The sequence below is a fragment of the Oncorhynchus kisutch genome, linkage group LG21 (genome assembly GCF_002021735.2).
Source record: "Oncorhynchus kisutch isolate 150728-3 linkage group LG21, Okis_V2, whole genome shotgun sequence".
NCBI lineage: Eukaryota > Metazoa > Chordata > Actinopteri > Salmoniformes > Salmonidae > Oncorhynchus > Oncorhynchus kisutch.
This window is the reverse complement of record NC_034194.2, coordinates 5,111,508-5,138,702: the sequence shown is the minus strand read 5'-3', so window position 1 is coordinate 5,138,702 and position 27,195 is coordinate 5,111,508. Positions and strand designations below refer to the sequence as shown.

The following is a 27,195-nucleotide window of genomic DNA, read 5'->3' as shown; positions in this document are numbered from 1 at the left end:
ACAATGTCCAGGGGGTGAGCACGTTAGTTGGTGCAACGTAAGACAGTCTCGTGTTCCAATTGTTTGTTTTAGTAGCTCGAATCATTCCTGTTCACACCGAGGTGAAGAACAGAATAATTGAAGGAATGAATCCGAGCCTCACTCTTATCATCTGTGGAATGCGGGGCATCTAGCGAGGCACGGATTTCATTGGCCTTGTCAGGTGTGATTGTAGATCCTTCAAACGAAGTCGCAAGAGTGTTCTACCAAAGGGAACCATTATGAATGTGATTTACATCAGGGTTATAGTTTGAAGTATCGCTGATACATTCCCATATAATAAATTAGCCCCATGCTGCATGTATCAGTTACAGTGATATACTATAACAACTGTAGAATCATGGTTAACATACAGAGAATATTTAAGAGACATCTTCCAGGAAGGAGATGCTAATTCCAACCCAAATAAAGTCAAACCAATACACTCAAGCTATTTGGATGTAAATTTCTCTTTAAATACACTACATGACCAAAAGTATGTGGTCACCTGCTCATTGAACATCTTATTCTAAAATCATGGGCATTAATATGGATTTGGTCCTTTGCTGCTATTACAGCCTCCACTCTTCTGGGAAGATGTTGGAACATTGCTGCGGGGACATTCAGCCACAAGAGCATTAATGAGGTCAGGACTCGCAGTCTGCGTTTCAATTCGTCCCAAATGTATTTAGTTGGTTTCATGTCAGGGCTTTGTGCAGGCCACAACGATCTCGACAAACCATTTCTGTATGGACCTCGCTTTGTGCACAGGGGCATTTTCATGCTGAAACAGGAAAGGGCCTTCCCCAAAGTGTTGCCACAAAGTTGGAGGCACAGAATCATCTATAGTGTTTTTGTTTGCTATAGCTATAATATTTCCCTTCACTAAGGGGCCTAGCCCAAATCATGAAAAACAGCCCCAGACCATTTTTCCTCATCCACCAAACTTTACAGTTGGCACTATGCATTAGGGCAGGTAGCAATCTCCTGGCATCCGCCAAACCCAGATTCCTCCGTCAGGACTCCCAGATGGTGAAGCGTGATTCATCACTCCAGAGAATGCGTTTCAACTACTCCAGTCCAATGACGGCGAGCTTTACACCACTCAAGCCGACACTTGGCATATTGCGCATGGTGATTTTAGGCTTGTGTGCGGCTCCTCGGCCATGGATACCCATTTCATGAAGCTCCCAACAAACAGTTATTGTGCTGACGTTGCTTCCAGATGCAGTTTGGAACTCGGTGGTGACTGTTGCAACCGTGGACAGACGATTTTAACACGCTATGCGCTTCAGCACTCGGCGGTCCCGTTCTGTGAGCTTGTGTGGCCTACCACTTTGAGGCTGAGCCACTGTTGCTCCTAGACTTTTTCACTTCACAAGAACAGCACTTACAGTTGACCAAGATAGCTCTAGAAGGGCAGACATTTGACAAACTGACTTATTGGAAAGGTGGCATCCTATGATGGCACCACATTGAAAGTCACTGAGCTCTTCAGCAAGGCCATTCTACTGACAATGTTTGTCTGTGGAGATTGCATGGCTGTGTTCTCGATTTTATACACCTGTCAGCAACGGGTGTGGCTGAAATAGCCAAATCCACTCATTTGAAGGGGTGTCCACATCCGTTTGTATATACAGTATATTGTATGTTTCTCAAGCTCTCTCCCTGATTATTATTTAGAATCTTCACTAGATTCTTTATTCATGGTGTTATGGAGTTAAGCTTCATTGGAATAGATGCCCTTCCCCATTCCAGTAAGGCTGAATTCTGTATGACCCCGTTTACAGAAGCACTTTTTGGGGACCTCAACAATCTAGTCAAATCAGGGTTTATCAAAGTTTATTTGTCACGTGCGCCAATACAATAGGTGTAAACCTTACAGTGAAATGCTTACTTACAGGCTCTAACCAATGGTGCAAAAGAAAAAAATGTGTGTGTGTGTGTGTAGGTCAGTAAAGAAATAAAACAACAGTAAAAAGACATTTGAAAAAAGAGTAGCAAGGCTATATACAGACACCTGTTAGTCAGGCTTATTGAGGTAGTATGTACATGTAGGTATCGTTAAAGTGACGATAGTAAACTCACGTACATTCGTACATCGCCTTGGTCCGTGCCCTTATTTTAGCGCCCCCAAAACGTAATACTTCCAGATCAACTGTAATGGCAATACCATTGTAAAGCACAATTTCTCCCCTTTCCAACAGAATCAATTACATGACCTAAACACTGCTCGTTTCTGCATAATTCAAGCAGGCAATGAGCCTTGTCGTGTCTTTTTAAAAATGGCGGGTGGAGAAGCCAAACTAACGCGTGATGGTGAGAAGGAGAGATTGCTTTTTTTCACTCGATCTGTACAACTTATCACCTTATTGCCTCTAAAATGTAAATAAATCACTATAAAGAGTTTATATAATGTGTCATTACATACCTATTTGAAGGTTTGTGTCGAATTTGAATCGTGTTTTTGATCTTAGAAGTAAACAGCGGCTTTGAGAATGATGATCGCATGCAATGATGACGCAAAAAATGACTAGGTATACCCCCCTTACCCCCGTCACTGTCCATTTCTTGTTTCTAAAGGATGAGAGAAGTGCTACACCTGGTGGAGAGAGATTGTAAGACATAAATAGGTGCTTTATGCGTGCTGTACGTTACGACATGACACGTCAAGATGTAACGGAGGGTCAGTTTTTTCAACTTTTCTCCAATACTGTAGAGCCATTACCATGTCGATCAACGCTTGAATAGAAACCTAGTTCACACCCCCGATTTTGAAGTCAACACAGTCGCTACAGTCCCATTACTTTTCTTTGTAGCCTCGTTTGAATGTTGCGGTTGCGCACATTTGTACAGAATGGGGTGAGTTTACATTATGCATATATGATGAACAGAGAGTAGCAGAAGTGTAAAAAAAGGGGTTGGCGGGTGGTGGGACACAATGCAGTTAGCCAATGTGCGGGAGCACTGGTTGATCGGGCCAATTGAGGTAGTATGTACATTAATGTATAGTTAAAGTGACTTTGAATGTAATGTTATTGGCACCAGGTCCATAACCAGGGTTTGAGTTCTGTTGAGATCTGAAATGGCTCAACAAAACTGAAACCCTTCTATCTATCCAATTCAAAAACGTTTAAATGCCATTTGGAAAACGGCAAAGAGAAGAAAAAATGACCACAGCCATTATCACCTTGGCTGCTGTAGGTTCATTCACCTCAGTCGATCTACAAACACATAGCCTATTAGCTATACAATTGTAATGTTATACCCCTAAAAGTGGGAAAATGAGAAATATTTCACATTGACATAGCATCAGCGACGAAACTAAAACCAATTACATTTTTAGAACTGCATTGTTGCCATTTCTATTGCATTTTAGTAGGACATATCTTTTTTTTTAGGTTCCTAACTTAGTACAGATTTACTCAGGGGGCCCAGATCCCAAGTTTTGTAACCACTAACCTCCTCTCCTCTGCTTCCTCCTGCATGCATTGATCCTGCCTCAGCCTCGCTACTGAGCGCCACATCACTGCCTGTCTCAGTATGGAGGAACAAATCTGCCGTAATTAGAAAAATGAGTAAATAAATAAATGCACACATAAATAGATAAATAATGAATAAAATTTGAGATCAAATTGATAATGTGCTGCTGTGCTGCACACGCCCCATAAAAGCACACACAGGAAACATTGTCATTGCTTAGTTTTGGAACAGTGAGCCATTGACTGCACCAGGTGGCTGTGTTATGAGTGGCTCGCATTCGACAATAAGGCAGCGGACTACCGAGATATATTTTTGAATTTAGAAGACCAAGAGACGGAAGTAGGTAGGCAAGAAGGAGTCGACCGGGCTTGACCAGAAAATCATGGTAAGCTGACGTTATTGAGTGAGTGTCAAGCTATCTGGTTTGGCTACAACTGAACAAGTCGAGTTGGCTAGCTAGCTAGCTAGATAATGAAATAAACTGCAATTGTCATAACCCATTATTATATCTAGTTAGGGTAGCTAAATATCTGTTGGATGTAAAGGAAGCAAGACTGGCATGTGTCAGAAGCAATGCATGTTAGCTAGATCACTTCTAAGTAATAGAGTGCATACTTAATTAATAGGGTTGTCATATAGCTAGCTAGCTACCTAGGATCATTCTTAACATCATCCATCTTTGAAGCAGTTGGGTTGCAAAATTAGGTCTCAACAATCACATGCATCTAAGCTAGCAGCTCGCTAACTACAGTCAAATAAGGAGAGTGATGTCATGATGGAATAAATCACCAATGTGAAGCTAGCCACAAAAGTGGAATTTGCTTTCCACTTTAGCAATTGTTAGTGAGATGAGACGCGGTGCCATAATATAAATAATAGCTTAGCTAGCTATAAATGCATATGTATGTCATGTAATTTGTCGTAGCCGTTGGCACAAAAGGCACGCATACTTTTAATCAGCTCTATTGTTGTCATTTACAGACATGAATGTGAAGTAGGAAAACTGATACATTAATCATAAATACAGTTTATTTTGTTAATCTCTGCAGTTTTGTCATCTGATCTCTTGGAACTTGATGGCGATCGATATGCAACTATACTACAAGGCAGGACATTTCTCTGCATCCAGCTTGAGGCTTGCTACCGGCAGGAGCATGGAGCACACCAACAGTAAGTCATGATATTTATTGTTTTCCTTTACATTGTATGATACAAGGTAGGAGGACCTGGGCCAGCGGTATCTCTTTCTAACACACTCACTACCTCTATCCGACTCTTATCAGGTGATATAGAGACATAATGGTCCTCCTGACCAACGATCTCTAGAGCAGAGAAGTAAGCTACACACAATAGTATACTTCACTATGGCAGTCTGCCTGTGATAATTTAGCATATTATTAAGTGCCACTGGTTGGATTTGATATAATGTACTCACTCAAACTCATGCTCTCTCCCTGTAAAATTCTCCCAGACTTTTATCAAAACTAAAATGTGTCCATTTCTCTATCCCCAGGTGTGTCTGCTGTGCTATGGAACTTTAGAGCAGCACATCAGAAAACATGCCACTCTGTTGCCATCTATCTGCAGACTGTTCCCTGAGGAAGAATGCAACCATCAAGGCTTTCAAAAGCCACATTTTGGGGATGACCAAATGCAATAAAGTTTTGTATAAACAACTCAAGTGTAGGGTGCCGTCTTTCGGATGGGACGTTAAAATAGTGTCATTTAAGGTCATTAAAGATCCCATGGCACTTATTGTTAGAGTAGGGGTATTAACCCCGGTGTCCTGGCTATATTCCCAAGCTGTCCCTCATACCATCATGGTCACCTAATCATCCCCAGCTTACAATTGGCTCATTCACCCCCCTCCTCTCCCCTGTAACTATTCCCCAGGTCGTTGCTGCAAATGAGAACGTGTTCTCAGTCAACTTACCTGGTAAAATAACGGTATATAAAATGTAATTATTTTGTTAGATTACAAAAGGAAAACCTTTTCACATTGGTCTTCACACTAAACTTTGACTAATTTCTGTGGTAACTTAAATACAAAGATTCTAAAGGTCTAAAATAAATGGAAGTATTATGTCCAGGGTGAATACATTTGTATTCATATACAAACAGATATCACACAGGTGTCCAACTAAAATATATATCCCAGACAAGATTGAATGGGATAAGTAGTAGACAAAGTGACTAAGTCAATGATTGTGTCCGTAGCTGTTTGAGTGGTTACATACAATACATATTGACAGAAGGGCTGTGAGACCAAGAGTGTTGCTGTACTCCCAAGTAAGGACATTGCTCCTGGTACAGCTGAAGGCCACAGTATTCAGTCAGGCAGCTTGAAGATGTGTCACCGTCCAGGCCCATGTCACAGTATGCATTGGCCTGATGACAAATTGATTATGTACCTTTCATCACCAAAGTCATGTTAACATTTACTGCACATGTTGAACAAATCAACCCTTTTGTTATTGTTGTTGATATGGAAATTCACATTGACCTCTAGGGCATGGGTAGGCAACCGATGTCCTGATCAATTAGCTCAGTTGGTCAAGGCTGCATTCAGTATATGTATATTTTTTTTTAACGGGGAAGGATTGGGTTGTGGGTTAAATACACCGCTGCCCTTTAAATACGTCAGTCATTGCTTCAAGCCACACACCCACTGAGTGGAGCAAATGTATCTCAAGTCTGTTCAGGGGAAACTGTTCAGTGCAAACCGTTCCACAACGTAGTAAATGTTCACGCGAACTGAACACATCCTTGGTTTAGGGCCTAATTTGAACAAAATCCTGCAGTACCTGCGGCACTCCAGGAACATGGTTGCCTACCCTGCTCTAGGGTCCTGCAGCACTCCAGGAACAGGGTTGCCTACCCCTGCTCTAGGGTCCTGCAGCACTCCAGGGACTGTGTTGCCTACCCTGCTCTAGGGTCCTGTGTTGAAACGACTGGTGTGCAAGTTATTGGGCAACAGCTATCTTCCAGGGCCCATATTCACAACGTGTCTCAGAGTAGGGATAGTGATCTACGATGACCTCCCCCTTGTCAATGTAATTGTGCTCAGTGTGAAACTGATCCTAAAAACAGTACTACTCTGAGATTCTTTGAGAATGTGGGCCATGGCCTGTCAGCATCCTGGCCTGTCAGCAATGCCACTCCATCTGAAATGCAACAAAAACTTGAATAAGAAGTAGCTGAGTCAGTCGCTAACTAGGTAATGAAACACTCATGCAAATGTGCACAAGCTAGCCACAATAACGTTTAGCCCCCAAAAATGTATTTACGGTCTGCCTTCAACATAAAATCTGGCATTGAAACTGATGCAAATAGTGGGATCATGTCGTATTTAAAAAAAAATATATATTTTCTTTTACCTTTAATTAACTTGGCAAGTCAGCTACAATGACAGCCTACCCCGGCCAAACCCGGAGGACACTGGGCCAATTGTGCGCCGCCCTATGGGACTCCCAATCACAGCCAGATGTGATACAGCCTGGATTCGAACCAGGGACTGTAGTGATGCCTCTTGCACTGAGATGCAGTGCCTTAGACCGGTGCGACCACTCATTAGTTACTAACTCGCTAGTTACCTGTCCACATTTTTTATCAGTAACGTAACTTTTGGATTACCCAAATTCAGTAATGTAATCTGATTACATTGTGTTACTTTTAGATTACTTTCCCCTTTAGCGACATTATAAGAAGACAAAAATGCATGTTACCAATTGAACGGCATCTATTGCAGGATAAATAAATGTTAATGTTTACATAGCTTGCCATATATGGATGTTCCATTTTATTTTATGGGTTGGTTATGGCTTCTTCAAACCCATCGCTTTCTACTACATATAATAATCCGATTCAATTATATATTTACATTAAAAACCATAGTCTAGCAGAAATCAGTCATTCCACTAAATTTATGCCCCTTGATTTTCAAGAATAGGACATATGGAAGTATAGATTAGCCAGTTTGTTTTACCTGAGCATGACCCCAAAAATAAGGACTTATTAGCCAGGCCTACTCTGTTGTTTATGAATTTGTTGTCATGGAGGACTGATTGGGCTCATTGATTCGAGTTGAAAATAAATTCTGCGCTCATGGAATGGCATGTTTTGAGCACTACTAAAGAAGAAAAAGCCCCACTTGTATTCCATAGGCTTGGATCTGCACTGTGCAGCTGTTGCAAGAGCTCATTTTTCACGCTGTCCACTGGTTTCAAAAACATTGTTTGATAGGCAGCTTAAACTTCTTAAATTCAACCATTATTGGGTTCAAATACACATTTAGATTTGTGAACAGCCATACACAACAACCACAATCCATAAGGCGCAAATAGCTAAATGAGAGAGCAGCAGTAGGATTCACATCAATGTGCTATGTAGATATCAATAATATGTGATATCTGTATCGCTGGAGACCAAACCACTGCTGTCATCTTTACCTCCAAGCGTTTATTCAAGTTGGATAGTCTTTGGATGCCGACAGCAGTCGCACCATTAGAAGACATAACTTGGACTGTAGCCTCCAAAAGCCTATTCCTACTCTTTTTCTGCAATCCATCAAACACATTTGGTGTGTCATCATAGTGGTCTCTGACTTGTGGTCAGACTCGCTCAGGCAGATTTGTATGTCATTGAGAAAACAGAATTGTCAACGATTTTTTTGCAAACATCTTTTCTGAATTTAAAAGTTATCCTCAAAGTAATCATCTAGTTTTTCGAAAGTAATCAAAAGTAATCATCTAGTTTTTCAAAAGTAATCTGGTAACAATATTTTAGCTGGTAATGCATTACAGTTAATGTTTTTTTTGTAATCCCTTACCTGTTACGGATTAGATGTAAATACGGTACTCCCCAACCCTGCGTATTTGTACTAGATAATGCTTAATAAGTTTGAAATGTTAAACATTTACTTACATACTTACTTAATTTGACAGAAAATGACAAATCGGTTAATCTCAAGACTTCATGCATTGGGGGCATACTAATATATTTCACTGTACAGCCTTACCTGTGGATTGTGGGTCAGTGACACCCACAGCCAGTCAGTGACACCCACGGAATACAACTGTGAAGAGTTTACACAAATATTAGAGTCATAGCTCTTATAGCAGGACTTTGACACCACTGTGAAATGAGCCACATTAGCTCACATGTCAACCTACTCTTTAACCTATATGTATTGAACATTCATATTGCAATGTACAGTTTTACCTAGGGATCTTGGGTGTAGTGGTGTAGTTCTATTTTGAATACCCTCAGACACCTAGTTAGGCATAACACATTTTTAAAATAGGCCATCACTGTCAATCGTGAAGGATAATTCTTCAATTTTTACCTTTGAAATGTCCAAACTGCATGCCAATCATTTGATCTCTATCAGTTTCATGGGAATATGAGTTTAGATCTTCTTGAATTACTGAATTAGTTGAATTAAAGCAGATGGGTTTTAACAAACTATTAGCCATTCTTGTAGGCCTATTTTGTTTCAAAGATTATTTATCATGCCTGTTTGCATGCACTGTTACATTTTGTCCGCATGAGGAAATGAATGTGACTATTCAACTGTAGATAAGTAATGAATGATGAGTTGTTTTTCCTGCAATATGAGTTACAATGCTCATATTTGTATTAACTCTTCACAGTTTTGAACATTTCATGGACTCAAGTTCCATAGTCAAAGCTGTATAATGCATAAAGCAGGCCCCCAATTCAATTCTGAAGTCTAATACATCCACAGTGCGATAAAAATAAAAAAAAGTTGACAAATTAACATATTATTGTCATTTGTGGAATTTATTTAACAACATTCCAAACTTGTTAAACATTGTCGAGTCCAAATATGGCATGATTCCACTATGTGTATGATTGCCTCAGTTTCAATGTGTAACTTTTATTTTGAACCTAATCCTTATTGTTGCTAGCTTTACATAGCGTTTGCACAACCTATTAAGCAACTCGCTGTGACATTGATCAACCAATGGTGTGTTAGATACCACCCACAGACGTTTGATTGACACCGCTCATTATGTTGGAGAAAGAAAAACAGAAATAAATGAATTCATAAATATATAAATGAATAAAATTAGAATAGAATAAAGTTTGAATAATTAGATAATACATACATAAATAATAAAATACATATAGATACAGTATGTAAAGAAAATTTATACATTTTAGTCAGTATTTTTTGTATGTACATGCTCATGGATTAAATTGTGTGTATTTATATATTTATTAATGTATTTATCCCTTTATGTGTGTATTTATTTATTCATTTATTTTGTATAATTATGTCATTATTTTTAAAACATTTTTTACATATGAATTAAACATGAAAAGCTGAGAAGTCTTGAGTCAATTTAGGGCAAGCCTAAATAAGTTCAGGAGGACAAATTTGCCTAACAAGTCAAATAACAATTTGCATGGACTCATTCTGGGTGCAATAATAGTGGTTGACATGATTTTTGAATGACTACCTCATCACTGTACCCCACACATACAATTACCTGTAAGGTCCCTCAGTTGAGTGTCACGTCTGCTCCTCTTCTTCCCCCCTAGCGCTCAAGTGCGCCAGGCTGCCTTGCGTCATGCCCTCCTGCTATCATCAATTACGCACACCTGCTAACCCTCGTCATGCGCATCAGCGAAATTGGACTCACCTGGGCTCACTCATCACCTGTTTACTAGCCCCCCTATATTTGTCAGTTCCCCTGCTCTGTTCCCCGCTGCTGCATTAATAGTTTTTTGTTTGTGTTACTCGTTTGCTGATGCTGTTCCTGTCTCGTTCCATGTCCGTTCTTTATTAAATGTTTGACTCCCCATACTTGCGTTGTCTCTCCAGCGTCATCCCATGAGACATTGAGCAGTGAATTTCAAGCAATGATTCAACCACAAAGACCAGGGAGGTTTTCCAATGCTAAGCAAAGAAGGGCACCTATTGGTAGATGGGAAGGAAAAATAAGCAGACATTGAATATACCTTTGAGGATGGTGAATTTATTCATTAACATTTGGATGGTGTATCAATATACCCAGTCACTACAAAGATACAGGCGTCCTTCCTAACTCATTTGCCGGACAGGAAGGAAACCGCTCAGAGATTTCACCATGAAATGGTGACTTTAAAACAGTTACAGAGTTTAGTGGCTGTGAAAGGAGAAACTGAGGATGGATCAACAACATTGTAGTTACTCCACAATACTAACCTAATTGGCAGAGGAAAAAGAAGGAAGTCTGTACAGAATATAAATATTCCAAATAATAAGGCACTAAAGTAATACTGCAAAAATGTGCCAAAGCAAATCAATTTTTGTCCTGAATACAAAGTGTTATGTTTAGGGAAAATCCAACACAACACATTACTGCATACCACTCACCAGCATAGTGGTGGCTGCATCATGTCATGGGTATGTTTGTGATCGTTAAGGACTGGGGAGTGTTTCAGGATAAAAAATAAATGGAATGGAGCTAAGCACAGGCAAAATCGTAGAGGAAAACCTGGTTCAGTCTGCTTTCCTCCTGACACCGGGAGATGAATTCACCTTTCAACAGGACAATAACCTAAAACACAATGCCACATATACGCTAGAGTTACTTACCAAGAAGACAGTGAATGTTCCTACTTGAAAATCTATAGCAAGACCACATTTGAAAGAATTACAGAGGTCCGGAACTCGGTGTCCTCATATGTAGTTATGGCCATGATTGGCACTGATATAAATTCCTCGCTGCTAATGATAAACAGTGGCCAGACAGGACTACCCTGGAACAAGCAAGGGTTACGCAGTCAAAACTCCTTGTCTTTACATTGTTGAATGGCTTCAGTGTAAACATTGAACATTTACATTGTGAACTATCCAATGAGCTCATTCATATATTAACAAAGATTTGTGGGAGTGTGCCTTTGGCTTCATTAAGTGTTAAACATTGGCCATGTTATCTTCGGAGCAGACAACCCACGAATTCTCACGTACCATGACTGTTATTTATACGCTCTGTGTGCATGAGGTAAAGAGCACAATGTTACTCTGGATCTTTTGAATAGGAATCTTAATGAATGAATAAATCTTGGCTACAAAACCACTGCTGGTTGACAGTACAGGACAATGATACCCAGACCGTATTGGGAAGCCTGCTCTATGTGTAAGCTGATAAGTCATGGACTGTTGAGTCCGTCTCTTAATTGCAAGGAAAACTCATTTTCAAATGGCTGAAGAGGTAGGTTATTAATTGATCTTTTAATTAAAAAGCCTGCCCGATTTCTTTTTTAGAGAGCAATAGTTCACGGCTAAATAAATCATATTCCGTTGAGAAACACACCAATTAATCATGGTCGATTCCACAGCAGCGTAGTCCGAGCTTTTGGGGAGTATCTCAGAATGTTCTGGCAATTCTCACGATGCTCTTTACATTTGTATCACAAACCATTTGTTCGAAAATCACAATGAAAGTGGTATTTAGGCCTTTTTTAGACATATACATGCCTCCTGTAAGACCTTATGATCTATCTGTGAACCGTACATGATACCGACAACATTTTGTGTCATTATATGTATAGTGTTCTCTCAAATATGGAGTATGTCTAGATTCTGAAATACAAATGTTAACGTTCATTTGTTCAACATTAAAAATATGAATATTAATATCTCAAAACGACCCTTTTTGAATTAGCTTATTTTTAGACATATTGTTTCTAACAATATACTGTTAAAACACATCAAATTTCCAGAGTGGACTCTGGAGCTTTTAATGATATAACCCATTTTATACATAGAAATTTACATTTTCAGTCATTAACCAATCACAGCCCTCCTTTAGGATTGCACATTCAGCAAGTCACCATCTGAGGGCGTTTTATTTGAATCAATTTTCCCATTCACTTTTTGGGTGGTGCTCATAAAATATATAATCCCTTAATAGAAAATGACTCAAAGTAAAAGTCACCCAGTACAATTCTAATTGGGTCAAAGTCAAAAAATATTTGCTTTAAAATAATCTTAAGTATTAAAAGTGAATGTAATTACTAAAATATACTTAAGTATCAAAAGTAAAAGTATATATACCTTCAAATTCCTTATATGAAGCAAACCAGACAGCAACATGTTCTTGTTTTTTTATTTACCAATAGCACACCACGATATTCAGACATAATTTACAAACGAAGCATGTGTGTTTAGTGAGTCCGCCAGATCAGAGGCAGTAGGGATGACCAGGGATGTTTTGTTGATAAGTGCATGAATAGGACCATTTTCCTGTCCTGATAAACTTTCAAAATGTAATGGGTGTCAAGGAAAATGTATGGAGTAAAAGGAATGTAGTGAAGTAGAAGTAAAAGTAGTCAAAAATATAAATAGCAAAAGTACAGATACCCCCAAAAATTACTTATGTATTATTTTTACTTAAGTACTTATAATTAATGATTAAAACATGTTTTTGTTTGTGTTACAAACATAAAAAGCATGTCAAGCATCCTTCCTACCAATTCCAGTGCCTTGCAAAAGTATTCACCCCCTTGGCATGTTTCCTATTTGGTGGCATTACAACCTGTAATTTAAATGCATTTTTATTTGGATTTCATGTAATGAACATACACAAAATAGTCCAAATTGGTGAAGTGAAATGAAAAAAATTACTTTTCAATCATTAAAATGGTGCGTGCATATGTATTCACCCCCTTTGCTATGAAGCCCCTAAATAAGATCTGGCGCAAACAATTACCTTCAGAAGTCACATATTTAATTAAATAAAGTCCACCTGTGTGCAATCTAAGTGTCACATGATCTGTCACATGATCTCAGTATATATACACCTGTTCTGAAAGGCCCCAGATTCTGCACACCACTAAGCAAGCGGCACCATGAAGACCAAGGAGCTCTCTAAACAAAGTCGTGGAAAAGTACAGATCAGGGTTGGGTTGGGTTATAAAAAAATATCTGAAACTTTGAACATCCCACAGAGCACCATTAAATCCTTTATTAAAAAATTGAAAGAACATGGCAACACAACAAACCTGCCAAGAGAGGGCCACCCACCAAAACTCACGGACCAGGCAAGGAGGGCATTAATCAGAGAGGCAACAAAGAGACCAAAGATAACCCTGAAGGAGCTGCAAAGCTCCACAGCAGAGTTTGGAGTATCTGTCCATATGACCATTTTAAGCCGTACACTCCACAGAGCTGGTCTTTATGAAAGAGTGTCCAGAAAAAAGCCATTGAAAGAAAGAAAAAAATAAGCAAACATGTTTGGTGTTCACCAAAAAGGCATGTGGGAGACTCCCCAAACATATGGAAGATGGTACTCCCGGTCAGATGAGACTAAGATGTAGCTTTTTAGCCATCAAGGAAAAAGCTGTCTGGCACAAATCCAACACCTCTCAGCACCCCGAGAATCCTATCCGATGTTTTTCATCGGCAGGGACTGGGAAACTGGTCAGAATTTAATGAATGATGGATGGTGCTAAATACAGGGATATTCTTGAGTGAAACCTGTTTCAGTCTTCCAGAGATTTGAGACTGGGATGGAGATTCACCTTCCAGCAGGACAATGACCCTAAGCATACTGCTAAAGCAACACTCGAGTGGTCAATGCAAATAGTCCGGGTAGCCATTTGGTTAGCTGTTCAGAAGTCTTATGGCTTGGGGGTAGAAGCTGTTAATACCCCTTTTGGAACTACACTTGGCACTCTGAGAAGCTGCTTAAACAGCATGATCATTCCACAGGTGCACCTTGTTCTGGGGACAATATCGGGCCTCTCTAAAATGTGCAGTTTTGTCACATAACACAAAGCCACAGATGTCTCAAGTTATGAGGGAGCATGCAATTTACATGCTGACTACAGGAATGTCCACCAGAGCTGCTGCCAGATAATTACATGTTCATTGCTCTACCATAAGCCACCTCCAATGTCGTTTGGCAGTATATCCAACTGGCCTCACAACTACAGATCATGTGTATGACATTGTGTAGGTGAGTGGTTTGCTGATGACAACGTTGTGAGCAAAGTGCCCCATGATGGCGGTGGGGTTATGGTATGGCCAGCCATAAGCTATGGACAATGAACACAATTGCATGTTGTCGATGGTAATTTGAATGCACAGAAGATACCTAGATACCTTGACGAGATCCTTAGGCCCATTGTCCTGCCATTCATCTGCCGCCATCACCACATGTTTCAGCAAGATAATGCATGGCCCCATGTCGCAAGGATCTGTACATAATTCCTGGAAGCTGAAAATGTCCCAGTTCTTCCATGGCCTGCATACTCACCAGACATGTCACCCATTGAGCATGTTTGGGATGCTCTGGATCGACGTTTACGACAGCGTATTCCATTTTCCGCCATGTATGAAGCAAACGGTTGTCACACCAGATACTGACTGGTTTTCTGATCCATGCCCCTACCTCTTTTTAAAGGTATATGTGACCAACAGATGCATATCTGTATTCCCAGTCATGTGAAATCCATAGATTAGTACCTAAAGAATTTATTTCAATTGACTTATTTCCTTATATGAACTGTAACTCAGTAAAATCTTTGAAATTGTTGCATGTTGCATTTATATTTTTGTTCAATATATTTCTGGGCTACAATATCAACTGGAGGGACACTTAAAGCGACTACAACGGAGGAGCCCTTAATGCTACTGAGCGGAAAAATTGTTGCAGTTCAACATCATCCAAACAGAGAGAGATTAACAATTTAATGTATGTGTGTGTTCACCGTATTGTATAGCTGCTGTTCCATTGTACACATCATCTTTGTTTGGGTGAAATGGCATGCATAATGTAAATATAATGGGATGTTGCTTTATGATCCACCTGCAACTTGCAATTTGTCAAACAGGACCTATTCTTCATGGAGGCTGTGCTATTCCTGGAACTCAGCCATGATTAACAGCTACGCTACAGTGCTCTCCAGACACTAAATTACCTGGATTATTTGGCCATCATGTTTTTTGTGCACTACTTTGTATTACTCTCCAAAAAATCTGAACCTGTATTTAGTCACAATATATGATGATGAAGAACGTGCCAGCTGGCTCAAATTGAAACTATTCAAATGGGACTGGATTTGATGTTTTTAGTTTATATTCTGGGGAGTCATTGCCCAGATAATCATACTGAATCTGGGCACTTAGGTTTTTGAACGTATTTTTACCCCTACTGTATACTATTATACTAGGCCCAAACTACCATTGTGTGTCAAAATGTAAACTACAGGCATGTATCTGGCTGAATAATCTGCCTGGTATGGCTTTATCTACAGTCATGCTCATTTCAGCACATGCTTAATATGATTGTATCCTTCCATACATTTAAATAACTATCTGTGCATCTCCCCAAAACAAATTGAAGATGTAGACCTATTTTAGGTCACTCGTTATTTTGCCTGTGTTTTGCTAAATGTCTGCTTAGAGTCTTGATTATTCAGTAACTTTTGATCAAAAATTACTTCCTTCAAAGCGAAGCAAATGTGATACTTCACAAATCAGTGCTGTAACATTGTTAACTGTGAAGCAAAAATAAACAACTCATTAAAATCTTAAATCTTAAAAAGTTGAAAGATATTTTACTCAAATTGATGCTAGTTGTAAAGGCACAAACACTGGCAGGTACACAAGTGGGAGGCTTTATTGCACTGCTTTGAAAATGTCACAGACTGCGTGGTCTGTTCGTTCTTAGTGTCGGTGCTGCCTCCACTATTGTGTCCACCGTGGTCTCTAATGTAGCCCACGATGGGAGGGGATGTGGTTTTGTACTGACAGGCAGGTCACAGAGACCTTTCAGATGCATGTTAATCAATGGCCCACACAATGACACCAGCGGAGGATTTTGAGGACTTGGCAAGGCTCTTAGCATTTGCATACTGCGATTGATTTTGTTACTCTTGTTATTGGCTTCCATTTCTGCACATGTTGTCGACCCCGTGGCAGTCTTCTGCCTTTATCTCTCCTGAGTATTGAGTGACATTGTTCACGTTGGCTTAGGACTGATATGAATCTATGGCCCCTTGTTCATCCAAACTCCACACAACCGTATAGAGACCCATATTATCTGAAATCATTGCCATAAACAGAAGGGACTAGGAACCCAGGTACAGTTGAAATCAGAAGTTAACCTTAGCCAAATATATTTAAACTCAATTTAATCCAGTAAAAATTCCCTGTTTTAGGTCAGTTAGGATCACCACTTTATTTTAAGAATGTGAAATGTCAGAATAATAGTAGAGAGAATGATTCATTTCAGCTTTTATTTCTTTCATCACATTCCCAGTGGGTCAGAAGTTTACATACATTCAATTAGTATTTGGTAGCATTGCCTTTACATTGTTTAACTTTGGTCAAATGTTTCAGATAGCGTTCCACAATAAGTTGGGTGAATGTTGGCCCATTCCTCCTGACAGAGCTGGTGTAACTGAGTCAGGTTCTGCCCACAAATTTGTTATAGGATTGAGGTCAGGGCTTTGTGATGGCCTCTCCAATACCTTGCCTTTGTTGTCCTTAAGCCATTTTGCCACAACTTTGGAAGTATGCTTGGGGTCATTGTCCACTGCCACTTGGACCCATTTGCGACGAAGTTTTAACTGATGTCTTGAGATGTTGCTTCAATATATCCACATCATTTCCCTGCCTCATGATATTTCGTGAGTGCACCAGTCCCTTGTGCAGCAAAGCACCCCCACAAGATGCTGCCACCCCCGTGCTTCACGGTTGGGATGGTGTTCTTCGGGTTACAATCCTCCCCCTTTTTCCTCCAAACATAACAATCGTCATTATGGCTGAAAAGTTATATTTTTGTTTCATCAGACCAGTGGACATTCCTCAAAAAGTATGAGCTTTGTCCCAATGTGCAGTTGCAAACCGTAGTCTGACTTTTTTATGGCAGTTTTAGAGCAGTGACTTCTTCCTTGCTGAGCGGCCTTTCCGGTTCTGTCGATATAGGACTTGTTTTACTGTGGATATAGATACCTTTGTACCTGTTTCCTCCAGCATCTTCACAAGGTCCTTTGCTGTTGTTCTGGGATTGATTTGCACTTTTCGCACCAAAGCACATTAATCACAGAACGCGTCTCCTTCCTGAGCGGTATGACGGCTGCGTGGTCCAATGGTGTTTATACTTGCGTACTATTGTTTGTACAGATGAATGTGGTACCTTCAGGGGGTTTGAAATTGCTCCCAAGGATGAAGCAGACTTGTGGAGGTCTACCATTTTTCTTCTGAGGTCCTGGCTGATTTCTTTTGATTTTCTCATGATGTCAAGCAAAGAGGCACTGAGTTTGAAGGTAGGCCTTGAAATACATCCACAGGTACACCTCCAATCGACTCAAATTATGTCAATTAGCCTATCAGAAGCTTTTAAAGCCATGACATAATTTTCTGGAATTTTCCAAGCTGTTTGAAAGCACAGTCAACTTAGTGTATGTAAACTTCTGAACCACTGGAATTGTGATACAGTGAATTTTAAGTGAAATAATCCTTCTGTAAACAATTATTGGAAAAATTACTTGTGTCATGTACAAAGTAGATGGTTTTACTACATAGAAGGTATGTGTCCGGTTCAGGATCTGTAGGGATACTGATGAGAATCCAGGTTTCCACTTATACACTTAGGCAAATCCAGGTAAGATCAGGGTTAAACTCACCTGTGGACCAGTGGTCTGATAAACTTGGAATACCCAAATACACTAAAGGTAAACCCATGTTTCCTATTCCAGTGTATTTGTGGCTCAGGAGTGTGTGGGTGTTTTCTAAACCGTTGAAACAACGAGGTGTTTTGACTCTGTTACTGTATCTAGAGAGTCCAGTTTCTCTCTGTAGTTTAGTTTTTGCTGTTCTGCTGAGATAGTAGAGGCTATAATTGCTTTGTTGCCTTTGTTTATGGTGCGGTTATTGCTAATGTTGTTTGTAATTGAAGAAGCGGGCCTTCCAGAGGTCCAGATCCAGCTGTGAGATTGAGGCAGGGTTTTAGGGCCTTGCAGATCCATCACAGCCCCAGCTCTCTACCTTCTCTCCACACATGCACGTGCACACACACACTGACAGACAGACACAAATGCAGGCACCCGTGTCCACACACACACACACACACACACACACATACACACTGGCAGCCTGTCAAGCCCTTGCCAATACCCCTCAACACAGCACCTGTCTCACTTGCCCACTAGATTTGCATTCTTAGGTCTCTCTTCTCCAGAGTACAGAGGCGTAGGGATGCAGATGTAATTGGGAGACACGCAAGTACAGGAAATCAACATACACAAACAGAATGATCAGTATTATGTTTATAAGGACTCCATGTGAAAGATGGTAGACTTGTGTCTTTGGTAGCTTGTGCTGTACTGCCACAGAAAGACATTCGACATGCACACACTCGCACACACCCTTCAGCGTTGCAATGCATCTTTCTCTTCGCGCCTCATCTGTCTAAGTGGACTGTTGACGTCAGCAATGATACGTAGTGCAATGAAAGGTAGCATATTCATTACAGGGTATGCACAGTACGAGCTTGCTAAAAGAACACCAGCACACACCTGTATATGGAGTGCCCTGCTCTTTCAGAAGAACATTGAATAAGATGTTCTGTACTGGTGATTTGTGTCTCAATAGAGCCCCACAGTGGAGGTGTCATAATACCCATTAAATCTAGCGGTCAAACAGGGGAATGGTTCCAATCGTTTTTCCACCATTCATTTTTTCCATAGGGAATTTTAAAAACACTTCAAAATAAAAGCTGTGACTCCCGGGTGGCGCAGTGGTTAAGGGCCACCAGAAACTCTGGGTTCGCGCCCAGGCTCTGTCGTAACCGGCCGCGACCGGGAGGTCCGTGGGGCGACGCACAATTGGCATAGCGTCGTCCGGGTTAGGGAGGGATTGGCCGGTAGGGATATCCTTGTCTCATCGCGCACCAGCGACTCCTGTGGTGGACCGGGTGCAGTGCACGCTAACCAAGGTTGCCAGGTGCACGGTGTTTCCTCCGACACATTGGTGCGGCTGGCTTCCGGGTTGGATGCGTGCTGTGTTAAGAAGCAGTGCGGCTTGGTTGGGTTGTGTATCGGAGGATGCATGACTTTCAACCTTCGTCTCTCCCGAGCCCTTACGGGAGTTGTAGCGATGAGACAAGATAGTAGCTACTAACAATTAGATACCACGAAATTGGGGAGAAAAAAGGGGGTAAAATAAATAATAATACAATTTTTTAAAAGCTGTGTTTCATATAGGCTTACCCTGGCGTGAAGTTTTGATAACCATGGAAATCTCTCTTGGACTTTAATCAATATATTCAGCTTTATTTACTCTCAGATTCTAAAATGCTAATTAGCATCAAAGTAGACATCATGCAAGACTACAAATCCCTACAAGCTCCTGCACTTCATCTCTAGCTGACACCTTTGCTAACAGGTATTGTGTCAATTTAAAGCTTGCACAAGACAGTTCACAGAATTGTCATTTTAATGAAATGTAGCCAATTTATTCTTTACTAAATATACCTAAAATTAGATAGTTTATCCAAAGATCCAAAATATTTTTACCTTTGCCTCGATTCGGGTAGTCTCGTCCAGATCATCATGGTATTTGTAGTTCTTTATGATTAACAGGTAAATAGCATTTTATTATTGGGGGATAAACACTGGTGAATATATTGATAACTTTCACCTTGTCCGAGAAAGATTTAGACGGTTACCTGTCACGCCAGGTTAAGCCTACGCGAAACAGCCCTTATTTTAAGTGTTTCTAAAATCCCCTATGGGAAAAATGAATGGTGGAAAAATTATTGGCACCATTTCCTTGTTTCACTTCACAAATTAAATTGGAAATTAAGGTTTGAGTGCAATTTGTCAAATTTCCCGCTGAACAGAACACAGACTGGCTGTGACTGACTGGCAGGTGATTCTCAAAGAATCAATAGTGGAGAATATACCATAACTCTTCCCGGAATAGGCAGTCTTTTGGGTTTTTGTTTCAGTCACCCTATGTGCTTCTGTTTACTTTCGGTAATACAGTATGTTCTGTCGTCAACCTTGTTTTGCATGTTGACTTTGCATTCTCAATGGCCACTAGACCAAACTGCCATAAACAATTGTATAACCTCAAACCAATGCTACTCACTTGGTCAATGTGTAGCTTGAGTGCTACTCTGATTCATATTAACCACTTACATCACAACAGTAGTGTGGCATTGAGGTCAGTCCCTTTCACTATGCCTTTTGAACCAGCAGTTCAGTGACAAACACTTCTCAACATATTTGGAATGGTTTGTATGAAGAGAATAGGATATATGTTACCTGTTTTCACTGACCCACAGAAGACCCCTGTGAGAAGGAAATATTGTCTGCATTAGGAACATTTCCAGTGTATGTGCACTGCTATTCTTTACATATTGTGCACAATGTGCTTTTACCCCACAAACCTGAAAATAGTGATAAGATTTGAACATTATGTTAATAGTTGGTGATAAATGCACATGCAAAAGTGAAAAGAAAAGGCACTCTCGTTGTAGCCTATTTTATGTGGTGATTGTTATTATTTCAGTGGCCAACCACTATCATCACATACTAGATTCAACCAAATGCTTTGTGTGAATTCTATATAATTTCAATCCAGCAATTACATTTTCCTTTCAAGACTGTGTTACTTTAAGCTCTGTAAATATTTTAAATACAGAAAGCCCTGGCTGCTTGAGAAAGCGTCCATAGTTAAAGCTGCCTCCCTGACACTGGCAAAGAGATTTACACCGCTTCTTGGCACATGAAAGGAGACTCATTTTGTATTCACAGAACCTGCCTCTGTCATTCAGTCTTTGAACTTCCATTAAGCAATTTATCACCATGCAATTCATTTCATTTTCCTAACCCTTGGGAATGATGCTTTTTTTCTTCCCACTGCTTCCGTAGCATTTACATTAAATACGTATGCGCACTGACCACAGTGACTGACCACAGCGCACTGACCGTAGTTTTGTTGGGTTGCAAAGCCACTGGTAGTTTACTAAAGTTACCGGAATCTACAGTATTGTTGGTAATTAACAGAAAATCTATGGCAATCTATCATAACCTTAGTAATTTATACTTGAATCACTTTAAAAAGATGTATTCATATACAGTGGGGCAAGTCAACTATTTAGTCAGCCACCAATTGTGCAAGTTCTCCCACTTAAAAAGATGAGAGGCCTGTAATTTTCATCATAGGTACACTTCAACTATGACAGACAAAATGAGAAAAAAAATCCAGAAAATCACATTGTAGGATTTTTAATGAATTTATTTGAAAATTATGGTGGAAAATAAGTATTTGGTCAATAACAAAAGTTTCTCAATACTTTGTTATATACCCTTTGTTGGCAATGACAGAGGTCTTCACAATGTTTTCACACACTGTTGCTGGTATTTTGGCCCATTCCTCCATGCAGATCTCCTCTAGAGCAGTGATGTTTTGGGGCTGTTGCTGGACAACACGGACTTTCAACTCCCTCCAAAGATTTTCTAAGGGGTTGAGATCTGGAGACTGGCTAGGCCACTCCAGGACCTTGAAATGCTTCTTACGAAGCCACTCCTTCATTGCCCGGGCGGTGTGTTTGGGATCATTGTCATGCTGAAAGACCCAGCCACGTTTCATCTTCAATGCCCTTGCTGATGGAAGGAGGTTTTCACTCAAAATCTCACGATACATGGCCCCATTCATTCTTTCCTTTACACGGATCAGTCGTCCTGGTCCCTTTGCAGAAAAACAGCCCCAAAGCATGATGTTTCCACCCCCATGCTTCACAGTAGGTATGGTGTTCTTTGGATGCAACTCAGCATTCTTTGTCCTCCAAACACGACGAGATGAGTTTTTACCAAAAAGTTATCTTTTGGTATCATCTGACCATATGACATTCTCCCAATCTTCTTTTGGATCATCCAAATGCTCTCTAGCAAACTTCAGACGGGCCTGGACATGTACTGGCTTAAGCAGGGGGACACGTCTGGCACTGCAGGATTTGAGTCCCTGGTGGCGTAGTGTGTTACTGATGGTAGGCTTTGTTACTTTGGTCCCAGCTCTCTGCAGGTCATTCACTAGGTCCCCCCGTGTGGTTCTGGGATTTTTGCTCACCGTTCTTGTGATCATTTTGACCCCACGAGGTGAGATCTTGCGTGGAGCCCCAGATCGAGGGAGATTATCAGTGGTCTTGTATGTCTTCCATTTCCTAATAATTGCTCCCACGGTTGATTTCTTCAAACCAAGCTGCTTACCTATTGCAGATTCAGTCTTCCCAGCCTGGTGCAGGTCTACAATTTTGTTTCTGGTGTCCTTTGACAGCTCTTTGGTCTTGGCCATATTGGAGTTTGGAGTGTGACTGTTTGAGGTTGTGGACAGGTGTCTTTTATACTGATAACAAGTTCATTAATACGGATAACGTGTGGAGGACAGGGGAGCCTCTTAAAGAAGAAGTTACAGGTCTGTGAGAGCCAGAAATCTAGCTTGTTTGTAGGTGACCAAATACTTATTTTCCGCCATAATTTGCAAATAAATTCATTAAGAATCCTACAATGTGATTTTCTGGATTTTTTTTCTCATTTTGTCTGTCATAGTTGAAGTGTACCTATGATGAAAATTACAGGCCTCTCTCATCTTTTTAAGTGGGAGAACTTGCACAATTGGTGGCTGACTAAATACTTTTTTGCCCCACTGTATATTCATTCTTTATATCTGTGTCCATATTGTCCATGAGTTTCTAGAAGATAGACTATATGGTTTAAGAGAAATCTGCCTAATTAATGAAAACATTAACATCAACTCTGCAACTATTCACTTTTTTCGCAACAGCCACCAGTTTAATGCTTAAACATTGATAACAAATACATACTTACATAGTAAAATAAATGAAAGTGTGTAAAAATATATATAAAGGAATCGCTCATATTAAACACGAATGGTAGCCACTAAGTTGAAGGTTTATATTCAGGATAACGTTTTATAGCTTTGTCATTCTATATTTTAGATTGACAACTGATGCTGTTTTCAAGGGATTGTTAAATAAATATTAAGTGTTTGGTTGTTTTACCATCACTTCTTGGAAAGCAAAGTCAGAACTACAAATGTCTGATTATTCCATGCAAAACAATTGTGCACCTTTAGCTCTATCATCAGTTATACAGCAAGTTACTGCATGCTTTTCATGATCAGTAAACATGAATATATATATATATATATATATATATCTCGATATTGGCCACCAGTAATTGGATATTTGAGTGATATAAAATAAAAGTTAAGTATGAGGGGTTTATGTTAATTCACCATTATTTTTAGGCTCTGCCTTTGAAGCAGCAGAAGGGCGTATTTGCCAATGTACTGTTAGCTGATCATGTTTAATTTGCAAGCTCCTGAGTGTGTGCAGTGGTCTAAGGCACTGCATCTCAGTGCAAGAGGTGTCACTACAGTCCCTGGTTCGAATCCAGGCTGTATCACATCTGGTTGTGATTGGGAGTCCCATAGGGTGGCGCACAATTGGCCCAGCGTTGGCCAAGGGAGGCTGTCATTGTAAATAATAATGTTCTTAACTGACTTGCCTAGTTAAATAAAGGTTAAATTAAAAAATATATTTTTTTACAAGCTCCCAATAGGAACTTTGTATAGTTGGCTAAACATAGTTGTACGTAGACCTGGCTTAAGAGTGTTCATGCTGACAGACATGATAGGCTACATTGATTGATGGACCATGTCAAATTGGTTAGCTATCTAATAACAGATCAGGTCAATATGGCTAGTTTGGTATTTTGGGTATTTTATTAGGATCCCCATTAGCTGTTGCTAAAGCAACAGCTACTCTTCCTGGGGTCCACATGAAACATAATACAGAATTGCATAATAGAGAATGTCAATAGACAAGAACAGCTCAAGGACAGAACCACATTTTTTTTTAAAGGCACACGTAGCCTACATATCAATGCATACATAAAAACTATCTAGATCAAACAGGGGAGAGGCATTGTGCCGTGAGGTGTTCCTTTATCTTTTTTTATTATTATTTGGAAAGAAGTTCCATGCAATTAAGGTTCTATATAATACTGTACGCTTTCTTTAATTTGTTCTGGATTTAGGGACTGTGAAAAGACCCCTGGTGGCATGTCTGGTGGGATAAGTGTGTGTGTCACAGCTGTGTGTAAGTTGACTATGCAAACAATTTGGTATTTTCGACTATATGTTTCTGTGGACATAATGGAAACTATTTGGAATTTTCGTCTGCGTTGTCGTGAACGCTCTTTCCTGCGGATTTCTGAACATAACGCGACAAACAAACGGAGGTATTTTGGATATAAAAATCATCTTTATGGAACAAACGGAACATTTGTTGTGTAACTGGGAGTCTCGTGAGTGAAAACATCTGAAGACCATCAAAGGTAAACGATTCATTTGATTGCTTTTCTGATTTTCGTGACCGAGCTACCTGATGCTAAGTGTACTTAATGTTTATCGTACGATCTGTAAACTTACACAAACGGTTGGATTGCTTTCGCTGTAAAGCATATTTTCAAAATCTGACATATAGGCTACCCTCACGTATCTGAAAATACATGATCAATTGATGTTTACTGATCATGAAAAGGATCATGATGGAGCTAAATGTGGAATAATAGGAAATGGGTAGTTCTGACTATGATCTTCAAAAGATGATGATTTTAAAACCAAATAGTTATAACATTTATTTAACAATCTCTATTGATAATGACCTATTATATTATATATTTTTAGAAAATCTTCCTATTCATGAAAATCACAAATTAAATATACTGAGACACAGCTTAGCCTTTCGTTAATCACACTGTCATCTCAGATTTTCAAAATATGCTTTACAGCCAACGCTAGACAAGCATTTGTGTAAGTGTATCATAGCCTAGCATAGCATTATGCCCTGCTAGCAGCAGGCAAAATTTTCACGTAAATAAGAAAAGCAATCAAATTAAATAATTTACCTTTGAAGAACTTTGGATGTTTTCACTCACGAGACTCCTAGTTAGATAGCAAATGTTCATTTTTTCCAAAAATATTATTTTTGTAGGCGAAATAGCTCCGTTTGTTCTTCACGTTTGGCTGAGATATTGACCGGAAAATGCAGCCACTACAACGCCAAACTTTTTTCCAAATTAGCTCCATAATATCGACAGAAACATGGCAAACGTTGTTTAGAGTCAATCCTCAAGGTTGACTCTAAATATCCACCGGGACAATTGGATTCTCATTAGAAGCGATTGCAATAATGGCTACCTCTGTACTTTACGCAAGATTTTCTGCGGGAGCCATCATGTGACCACTTGCTCAATGTGGTCCCTTACGGCTATTCTTCAACATAAATGCGTAAAAAGACGTCACAATTGCTGTAGACACCTTGGGGAATACGTAGAAAGCGTAAGCTCATTCGTAGCCCATTCACAGCCATATAAGGAGTCATTGGCATGCAGCGCTTTCAAAATATGGGGCACTTCCTGATTGGATTTTTATCTGGGTTTCGCCTGTAACATCAGTTCTGTAGCACTCACAGACAATATGCAGTTTTTGCAGTTCTGGAAACGTTAGAGTGTTTTCTATCCAAAGCTGTCAATTATATGCATAGTCGAGCATCTTGTCTTGACAAAATATCCCGTTTAAAACGGGAACGTTTTTTTATCCAAATATGAAATACCGCCCCCATAGTTTTTAGAGGTTCAGGTGTGCCATGTTAAAAGTAAATTTGTTGATTTCTTTCCTTCTTAATGCGTGTGAGCCATTCGGTTCTGTTGTGACAAGTTATGGGTGGTATACAGAAGATAGCCCTATTTGGTAAAGACCAAGTCCATATTATAGCAAGAACAGCTCAAATAAACAAAGAGAAGTGACAGTACATCATTACTTTAGGACATGAAGGTCAGTCAATGCTGACATTTTTTAAAGTTTCCAGTAATATACCCTCCCTTTGCAACCCTAGTTTTGTCTTTAAAGTTTCAAGCCTTTCTCACCTCTTACACCTAACTGGACCAAAACCATTTTCCAGTACTACATTTAAGCTGGGGAAAGTGGCTTTTATTGAATGTATTTCAATATCATAGTGTTTCCTCCTGTTAACATTTTAATTTATTTTTCATTTCAGTCGCCCCAGCCATCCACGAGATGAAAAGCCATGGAGTCGGCCTGGGACGCACAGCTCTGCTGAGGTGTGAGGCTGCAGCTGTACCCACACCATCATTTGAGTGGTACAAGGGAGAGAAAAGGTTAGAGAAACAAATTGCTCTGCATCATTCGCCATGGAAATAAATGTTATTTGGGTTTATAGAGTTGGATGCATACTTGTTGCCAACCATTAGAACTCAAGTAGTTCCATTGGTTCGATCCATTATGCAATGAGGGTATAGTGTGTTCTGAAGCATCTTTGACTTCTTTACACATGACAAACATCACCATATAGTAAATGTGTTAACAATGTTTTAGTCTGGCACTAACTGTCTCTAGTCTGGCCCTGGAAAGTATAAATAATAAATAATCCAATAAGAAAAGTAATGTTGACTTCGTCCTCACCTTGCATTCTAATGAAATGTTTGCCTAGCTCATCAATGAGCTAGAAACATTCTCAGCACATACATCAATCAGTGTAGATTCAAGTGGCTGTTCTTGAATTTATAAACCAAATTACTCCCATTACCCATCATTTACCCACTCCTAGTGAGCACAAT

At 39.8% G+C, this 27,195-nt stretch overlaps 1 protein-coding gene and 1 long non-coding RNA gene across 3 annotated transcripts in view; both read left to right on the top strand.

Moving 5' to 3' along the window:
* The window catches only part of negr1 (neuronal growth regulator 1), a 372,829-nt gene that overhangs the window by 239,524 nt on the left and 106,110 nt on the right, over nucleotides 1-27,195 (top strand). For both annotated transcript variants that reach the window (XM_020455166.2, XM_020455164.2), the window contains exon 5: nucleotides 26,616-26,736. In XM_020455166.2, the coding sequence (XP_020310755.1) occupies nucleotides 26,616-26,736 (121 nt within the window). The remainder of the gene's footprint in view (nucleotides 1-26,615; nucleotides 26,737-27,195) is intronic.
* On the top strand, nucleotides 3,690-5,176 carry LOC109866477 (uncharacterized). Its single transcript, XR_002251692.2, has 3 exons — nucleotides 3,690-3,886; nucleotides 4,551-4,671; nucleotides 5,015-5,176. It is a non-coding gene; the product is annotated as an uncharacterized LOC109866477 (long non-coding RNA).